Here is a 9,127-nt window from a genome sequence, read left to right as displayed (position 1 = left end):
ATGCTATGGGACAACGAGTTCCACTCTCTAAATTTAAAACTTATACTTGTGACCTCTTGTTCCAGATTCCTCACAAGAGGAAACATCTGGCCTCCGTTTACTTCAATCACTTTTGAATATTTTATATACCTCAATCCGATCCCCTCTCATCTTTCTAAACTCCAGTGAGTATAAGCCTAAATTGTTTAATCCCTCCTAATACGTCAACCCTTTCATTCCCAGAATCAATCCAGTGCACCTCCTCTGAACTGCTTCCAATGCACCACATCCTTCCTCAAATAAGGAGACCAAAACTGGACACAATACTCCAGATGTGGTTTCACCAACACCCAATACAATTGCAACAACACTTCTCTTTTATACTCCAGTCCTTTTGCAATAAATGCTAACATTCCGAACCTAAAATCATTTAAGAAACTGTTAGACGCAGGGGAAAACGGTTGAGCTTCTTTTGAAAAGGAGGAAGGAAAAATGTGTGAAATGAGCTGAAGTGATCTTAATTCAGCTGTCAGCTTTGTGACTTTATTTTGGAAATTAAAAAAAAAAATCAGTAATGCATTTTGAGCTTGGGATTGAAGCACAACATTGGACTAGACTAAAAATAAACTTTGCACTGTATTCAATCTTAAATGCTGAATAACAACGGCATTTAGTATCCATGTGAAAATGCTCCATTTTATTTTAAATTAAAAGAATAGCATAAAAATGACAAACTTTGGTAATACATGTTACAAATATTTTTATTAGACTACCTGCAATACTCTACACGTATTAATACAATCATATTGAAAGGTATCAAAAGGAATGGATTGTGTAAAAACTGTTCTATCATTAGTAAATGACAAAAATAAAGTTATGATATTTAACACTTAAGGTTTCTAAATAAAACAAATTTAAACTGCTAACAAATATACAAAGAATTCTGAGAATAATGACAAAATTTCATTCAAAATTCTTTCAGAATACATTTGATTGGTTTTGAGGAGGACAGAGTGGAAATCCTGTGTTCTGTGCTTCTTTTTCCTCCGATGCAGTGCTTGGGCAGGGATAACTAAAATGCCCTCAAGAAATTGTTCAATACTTCTGCAGCTTTTTAAATAAAGGTTAGATGTCTCCAGTCATAATAGCAATGAATTCTTCCTGGTTAACTAAGGAAAATAAAATACATGTTATATTAGCTACTCTAACAAAAAAATTAAAAATTCATGGTATCATCTGGATTAATGAGATGGCAGGAATAATTTAAGCACATTAACCTAGCTTCTGAATGCACCATATCTGCATGCATGGTTACAAGTGATATTTTGCATTTTCTTGATGTTTGTCATATGACATCAAGCTTAAAAAAGTGTGAACTGTAATAACGTCAAGAGACAACATTCTCCTATCACAAGGTCACTCAGAGGGATACTAATCTCATTTTATTTTAATTTTGAACTGATCAAAAAAAGTGATGGCTCTTGTATAGGATATTGAAACTACACATTGTAGCAAAGACAACAGAATGTGGACTCTTCACATACTTTTGAGCTCCTGAACTTATTAGAAACCAATATATGTTGCAGTTAGAGACCTCCAGTAAAATTACATCCCTAATTGGCTTTCGGTACCTTCAACAGCACAATGTCAAGTTTTTATTTTACAGTCAATAGGGTTGCCTCCAAATTGTTCCACTGTCTATCTCAAAAATAGGTGACATTGCAGATATAGGACAGAAGATGGTTATTCAAAAAAAAAATGGATCTTGGGTCTCATGTTAGAGAAAGACTGCTGGCACCTATTGTGCCTCCAGAGGCAATTTACCAGGTGACAGAAATCCAATTGGGCTGCTTTCAGAAGGAAAATATGGGGGAAGCAAGTACAGCTGGTGGAGGCATGCAGCAGTGCTCCTCCCAGCAAAACAGATATTAAAAGAAATTCCAAGATGTCTTCTGCAGCATATGGTCCCATTAAAAAGCCAATGATTGAAGGAATTGTGCATACTAAAGAACAAAGAACAGTACAGCACAGGAAACAGGCCCTTCGGCCCTCCAAGCCTGTGCCGCTCCTTGGTCCAACTAGACCAATCGTTTGTATCCCTCCATTCCCAGGCTGCTCATGTGACTATCCAGGTAAGTCTTAAACGATGTCAGCGTGCCTGCCTCCACCACCCTACTTGGCAGCGCATTCCAGGCCCCCACCACCCTCTGTGTAAAAAACGTCCCTCTGATATCTGAGTTATACTTCGCCCCTCTCAGCTTGAGCCCGTGACCCCTCGTGATCGTCACCTCCGACCTGGGAAAAAGCTTCCCACTGTTCACCCTATCTATACCCTTCATAATCTTGTATACCTCTATTAGATCTCCCCTCATTCTCCGTCTTTCCAAGGAGAACAACCCCAGTCTACCCAATCTCTCCTCATAGCTAAGACCCTCCATACCAGGCAACATCCTGGTAAACCTTCTCTGCACTCTCTCCAATGCCTCCACGTCCTTCTGGTAGTGCGGCGACCAGAACTGGACGCAGTACTCCAAATGTGGCCTAACCAGCGTTCTATACAGCTGCATCATCAGACTCCAGCTTTTATACTCTATACCCCGTCCTATAAAGGCAAGCATACCATATGCCTTCTTCACCACCTTCTCCACCTGTGTTGCCACCTTCAAGGATTTGTGGACTTGCACACCTAGGTCCCTCTGTGTTTCTATACTCCTGATGACTCTGCCATTTATTGTGTAACTCCTCCCTACATTATTTCTTCCAAAATGCGTCACTTCGCATTTATCCGGATTAAATTCCATCTGCCACCTCTCCGCCCAATTTTCCAGCCTATCTATATCCTGCTGTATTGCCCGACAATGCTCTTCGCTATCCGCAATTCCAGCCATCTTCGTGTCATCCGCAAACTTGCTGATTACACCAGTTACACCTTCTTCCAAATCATTTATATATATCACAAATAGCAGAGGTCCTAGTACAGAGCCCTGCGGAACACCACTGGTCACAGACCTCCAGCCGGAAAAAGACCCTTCGACCACTACCCTCTGTCTCCTATGGCCAAGCCACTTCTCCTTGTATCCCATGAGCCTTAACCTTCTTAACCAACCTGCCATGTGGGACTTTGTCAAATGCCTTACTGAAATCCATATAGACGACATCCACGGCCCTTCCTTCATCAACCGTTTTTGTCACTTCCTCAAAAAACTCCACCAAATTTGTAAGGCACGACCTCCCTCTTACAAAACCATGCTGTCTGTCACTAATGAGATTGTTCCGTTCCAAATGCACATACATCCTGTCTCTAAGAATCCTCTCCAACAACTTCCCTACCACGGACGTCAAGCTCACCGGCCTATAATTTCCTGGGTTATCCCTGCTACCCTTCTTAAACAACGGGATCACATTCGCTATCCTCCAATCCTCAGGGACCTCACCCGTGTCCAAAGAAGCGACAAAGATTTCGTCAGAGGCCCAGCAATTTCACCTCTCGTCTCCCTGAGCAGTCGAGGATAGATGCCATCAGGCCCTGGGGCTTTGTCAGTTTTAATGTTCCCTAAAAAACCTAACACTTCCTCTCTTGTAATGGAGATTTTCTCTAACGGGTCAACACCTCCCTCCGAGACACTCCCGGTTAACACGCCCCTCTCCTTCGTGAATACCAATGCAAAGTATTCATTTAGGATCTCCACTATTCCCTTGGGTTCTAAGCATAATTCCCCTCCTTTGTCCCTGAGAGGTCCGATTTTCTCCCTGACAACTCTTTTGTTCCTAACGTATGAATAGAATGCCTTAGGATTCTCCTTAATCCTGCCTGCCAAGAACATCTCGTGACCTCTTTTTGCCCTTCTAACTCCCCGTTTGAGATCTTTCCTACTCTCTCTGTATTCCTCCAGAGCTCCATCTGTTTTCAGTTGCCTGGACTTAACGTACGCCTCCCTTTTCATTTTAATCAGATCCTCAATTTCCCTGGTTATCCACGGCTCTCGAATCCTACCTTTCCTATCTTTCCTTTTTACAGGCACATGCCTATCCTGCAGCCTTATCAATAGTTCCTTAAAAGACTCCCACATGCCAGACGCGGACTTACCCTCGAACATCCTCTCCCAATCAACATCCACCAATTCCTGCCTAATCCAGCTAGTCAGCCTTCCCCCAATTTAGCACCCTGCCCGTAGGACGGCACTCATCCTTGTCCATTACTATCCTAAAGTTAACAGAGTTGTGGTCACTATTTGCCACATGTTCCCCTACCAAAACTTTGACGACCTGACCGGGCTCATTTCCCAGAACTAGGTCCAGTATAGCCCCCTCTCTAGTCGGGCTATCTACATACTGTTCCAAAGAACCTTCCAGTACGCATTTTACAAATTCCTCCCCGTCCGGTCCCCCAGCTCTAAGCACTTTCCAGTCTGTGCCAGGGAAATTAAAGTCCCCCACTACAACAACCCTGTTTTCTGCACCTATCCAGAATCTCCTGACATATCCTTTCCTCCACTTCCCGTGGGCTGTTGGGTGGTCTGTAGTACAGCCCCAGCATAGTGACTGCACCCTTCCTGTTTCTGAGTTCCACCCACAGCGACTCAGTACATGACCCCTCTAAGTTGTCTACCCTCTGCACCGCGGTAATATGCTCCTTAACTAATATCGCTACTCCCCCACCTTTTTTAGCCCCTCCTCTGTCTCACCTAAAACACTTATACCCCGGAATATTCAGCTGCCAGTCCTGTCCTTCTTTTAACCAAGTTTCCGTCACCGCAACCACATCCAAATTCCGCACAAGCATCAAGACCCTAAGTTCGTCTGTTTTACCCGTTACACTCCTCGCATTGAAGCAGATGCACTCCAGACCTCCAGGCCCAGTCAGGTCCTCCTCCTCCAGAGTGCTCCTCTTCTTAGCTAGCCTTGCCCTGGCCCCCAGCTCGACCCCAGCCTCAGTATTTACTGACCACCTGTTTTGTTCCCCACCCCCCTGCCACACTAGTTTAAATCCTGCCGAAACACTCTAGCAAAACTCCCAGCCAGGATATTTGCTCCCTTCCAGTTAAGGTGTAACCCATCCTTTCTGTACAGTTGCCATCCTGACTTGAAGATTTCCCAGTTATCTATGAATTTAAAACCCTCCCTCTTGCACCAGTCCTTTAGCCACGCGTTCAACTGTAGAATCTCCCTGTTCCGAGCCTCACTTGCACTAGGCACCGGGAGCAGTCCAGATATTGCTACCCTGGAGGTCTTACTTTTTAGCCTAGCACCCAACTCCCTGAATTTATCTCGTATGACCCCCCTGCTCTTCCTACCTACATCATTTCCCCCAATGTGTACAATCACATCCGTTTGACTACCTTCCTTTTTAAATATGCTTCCTACCCTCTCGGAGACATCCAGTACCCCGGCACCAGGGAGGCAGACTACCATCCTGGATTCTCGTTCAGTCCCACAGAAGCGCCTGTCCGTGCCTCTAACCATTGCGTCCCCCACAACTATCGCTCTCCTAAACCCCTTCTTTCCCTTCCGGACCCCTGAGCCTGTCTCCGTGGAGGCGATCTGGTCCTCGTGGCTTACCCCTGGAGGGTCATCCCCCTCCACAGAATCCAAAACAAGATACCTATTTTGGAGGGGGACAACCACAGGGGATCCCTCCACAGACTGCTCACTCCCTTCCCTTCTCCCATCTGTTGCCCATTCCTTTCTTTTATGGGCGACTGCCACTGGGGTACTTTCTGGCACATCACCCTTCTGACTATTACCCCTCCTAACTGTGACCCACGTGTCTTCCTTCCGAGATCCTGGTGTCACTACCTGACTATAACTTTTATCTATTACTCTCTCATTTTCCCTAACTAAACTGAGTTCATCGAGCCTCAGCTCCAGCTCCCTTACACGATCCTTCAGGAGATGCAGTTCCACACATCTGGCACAGATATGGACTTCCGGGAGGCAAGTTGTCTCCAGGAACTCCCACATCCCACACTGGATGCAGTATACTGGCCTCCCACTCATACCAGCCATGTCCTTTTTAGTTTTGGGGATAAAACAAAAAGGGGGTGTAACCGAAGAAAAACAAACAAACAACCTTCCTCGCCGAAGCCCTGTGAGCCAAAGCCCTTATAGCTCTCACTCTGTCCCCTGCTCACTCCGCTGCCCGCTAACAGGTGCGGCCTACTTTTAAACCCTCCAAAACCTTCCCAGGCTGCTGCTGGGCCTATTTCCTGTTTAGGAAAAAAAACCTCCGATTTTTTTCACTAATTTAACTGGAAAATAATTAAATAAATTAGTGCACACACACAGGTCTATATTCCCTGGAATTTAGAAGATCAAGGGGTGACTTGAATGGACAAAGTTCTGGAGGGAGCTTGTGTAGATGTTTCACCCAATTGCGGACTCCAGAAATTGGGGTCATATTTTCATATTTTGGGGCAGCACGGTGGCATAGTGGTTAGCAGTGCTGCCTCACAGCACCAGGGACCCGGGTTTGACTGCCAGCTTGAGTGTGTGGAGTTTGCACATTATATTCGTGTCTGCCTGGGTTTCCTCCGGGTGCTCCGGTTTCCTCCCACAGTCCAAAGATGTGCAGGTTAGGTGGATTGGCCATGTTAAATTGCCCTTTAGCGTCAGGGGACTAGCTAGGGTAAGTGCATGGGTTTGTGGGGATGGGGCCTGGGTGGGATTGTGGTCGGTGCAGACTCGATGGGCCAAATAGCCTCCTTCTGCACTGCAGGATTCTATAAGGGGTCATCCATTTGAGAAATGTGTTCATTCACATAGGAAACCAAGATTTAAGGTTCTGGCAAAGTGAAGAGGGGATTTTTTTAAAAACAGCACAGCAAGTGCTAGAATTCCTAGGAGGGTGGTAGAAGCAGAGATGATCAATGATTTCCAAAGAAAATTGGATTGGTACTGGCCAGGAAATGTATGTAACTGGTTTGCTCCATAGAAAGCCAACACATACTTGATGGGCCAAATAGCCTTCTTCTGTGCTGTGCTGTAATAACTCTTATATGGTTGAGAATCATTGAAATTCTCTACTGCAGCATGCTCTTTCACTCTTCCTGCAGACGCAGCCTCTGGTGATGGCAGCTGCTGCCCCAGAGTGCAAATGATGTAAAAACAAAAAGGGCAACACAAATTTAAAAAAAGAATAAATGTTAAAAATGAAACAATGTTAAGTCAGGAGACTTAAAGTTAGGACTTACTGTATTATGAATACATTCAAGTTGATGAGATGGATACATTTTCGGATACCGAGGGAATATAGTAGGAAAGTGGATTGGGGGTAGATCAGTTTGAGTGTGTGGAGTTTGCACATTCTTTTCGTGTCCATGTGAGTTTCCTCCGGGTGCTCCGGTTTCCTCCCACAGTCCAAAGATGCGCAGGTTAGGTGGATTGGCCCGGTTAAATTATCCCTTAGTGTCAGGGGACTAGCTGGGGTAAATGCACACTCAGATTATGGAAGGGTAGGTTCAAAGGTCCAGATTAATTACTCCTGCCCATCTTAGGTTATAGAGAAAACAATATTTATCACATTGCTATAAAGAGGCTTCTAAAAAATTCACTTACTTTCACCATCTCCATCCTTATCAAATTCATCAATCATTGCACGTAGCTCTTCATCAGTCATGTTTTCACCAAGCTCTCTTGCAACACGGCGTAAATTTCGAAGATTGATTTTACCAGAGTCGTCATCATCAAACAGTTTGAATGCTTTTAGCATCTCTTCCTGTGGATCTCTGTCCAAAATCCAATCGGTCACTAATAAGGTAAAACGCAAAATAGAAAATGGCATATTTTATATGGGATTTAATCAAGGACCACCAATAATGAGTTATTAAAAAAGGATTTTGAACATTTGGCACTTTTAGATTTCGACTTGCAAAGGTTTATTGGTAATTTCAATGAAACCTATGATCAGCTCAAAGAAAATATCATATTAAAAGGTACAAACCCATTAGTTAATGTCAAATTATTCTACTTTAAGGTATGTAGAGTAGATATGCCCAGCACACGAGGAGGCTATTTGGTCTACCTTGTCTGTACTAGTTGACAATGAGCTAACCAGTCTAATCTCATGTTTCATCTCTTGATCCATAGCCTCATGGCTACAATACTTCAAGTGCATACCCAAATATCACGTTAGAAAGATTTCTGCCTTTACCAGACCTTCAGGCAGAGTTCCTAGTCCCATCATCCGACAGGTCAAAATAAAAACTTCCCCTAGACCTTCCTCTAAATTTACAACTTTAAATCTATGCTTCCTACTTATGGTCCCCTCAACCAAGGAAAACAGGACTTTCTTATCCACTCCATCTGGACCTCTACAGTTCAATTGTGTCAACCTCAGTATCCTCTGTTCCAAAGGAAAAATCCCTAGCCTATCCAATCAGTCCTCATAACTAAAATTCTGCAATCCAGGCAATATCATAAGTCTTCTCTCGACACACACTAGTGTGATCACATCTTTCCTATGAAGTAGCGGCCAGAACCTCAGCTGTGACCTAGTCTGCGTTTATGTAGCTCCAGCTTAACCTTGCTGCTCTTATGTCTTGTGCCTTGGCTAATAAACAATGCTACATCAGAATGAAAGCTAAACCTTTTACAACACATGGGCAACTGGAGTTGCCCTTAGGTGATAAGTTTTTGCAATAATTCCTACAGACAATGCTGTAGATGTATGCTGGAATATATAAATATGTGTACATAAGAATTAGGAGCAGGAGTAGACCATTTGAGTGAGTGAGTAGGCTGAGTGAGTGGGCGAGGATCTGGCAGATGGAGTATAACGTTGACAAATGCGAGGTTATTCACTTTGGAGGAAATAATAGCAAATTGGATTATCTAAATGGAAAAAAATTACAACATGCTACTGTGCAAAGGGACCTGGGGGTCCTTGTGCATGAGACGCAAAAACCCAGTCTGCAGGTGCAACAGGTGATCAAGAAGGCAAATGGGATGTTGGCCTATATCGCAAGGGGGATAGAATATAAAAGCAGAGATGTCTTGCTGCATCTGTACAGGGCATTGGTGAGGCCGCAGCTGGAATACTGTGTGCAGTATTGGTCCCCTTATTTGTGGAAGGATATATTGGCCTTGGAGGGAGTGCAGAGAAGGTTCACCAGGTTGATACCAGAGAAGAGGAGTGTTGATTATGAGGAGA

At 44.0% G+C, this 9,127-nt stretch overlaps 1 protein-coding gene across 1 annotated transcript in view; it reads right to left on the bottom strand.

Moving 5' to 3' along the window:
* Positions 1 to 502: 502 nt before the first annotated feature.
* Positions 503 to 9,127, bottom strand: part of cetn3 (centrin 3) — a 29,020-nt gene continuing 20,395 nt past the window's right edge. The window contains exons 4-5 of the mRNA XM_078215422.1: positions 7,534 to 7,725; positions 503 to 1,148 (exon numbers count right to left, since the gene is read on the bottom strand). Coding sequence (XP_078071548.1) covers positions 1,105 to 1,148; positions 7,534 to 7,725 — 236 coding nt within the window. The 3' untranslated portion in view covers positions 503 to 1,104. The remainder of the gene's footprint in view (positions 1,149 to 7,533; positions 7,726 to 9,127) is intronic.

The sequence above is a fragment of the Mustelus asterias genome, chromosome 6 (assembly GCF_964213995.1).
Source record: "Mustelus asterias chromosome 6, sMusAst1.hap1.1, whole genome shotgun sequence".
Taxonomy (NCBI): domain Eukaryota; kingdom Metazoa; phylum Chordata; class Chondrichthyes; order Carcharhiniformes; family Triakidae; genus Mustelus; species Mustelus asterias.
Note: the sequence above shows the minus strand (reverse complement) of the source record. Positions and strands in the feature narration are given on the sequence as shown.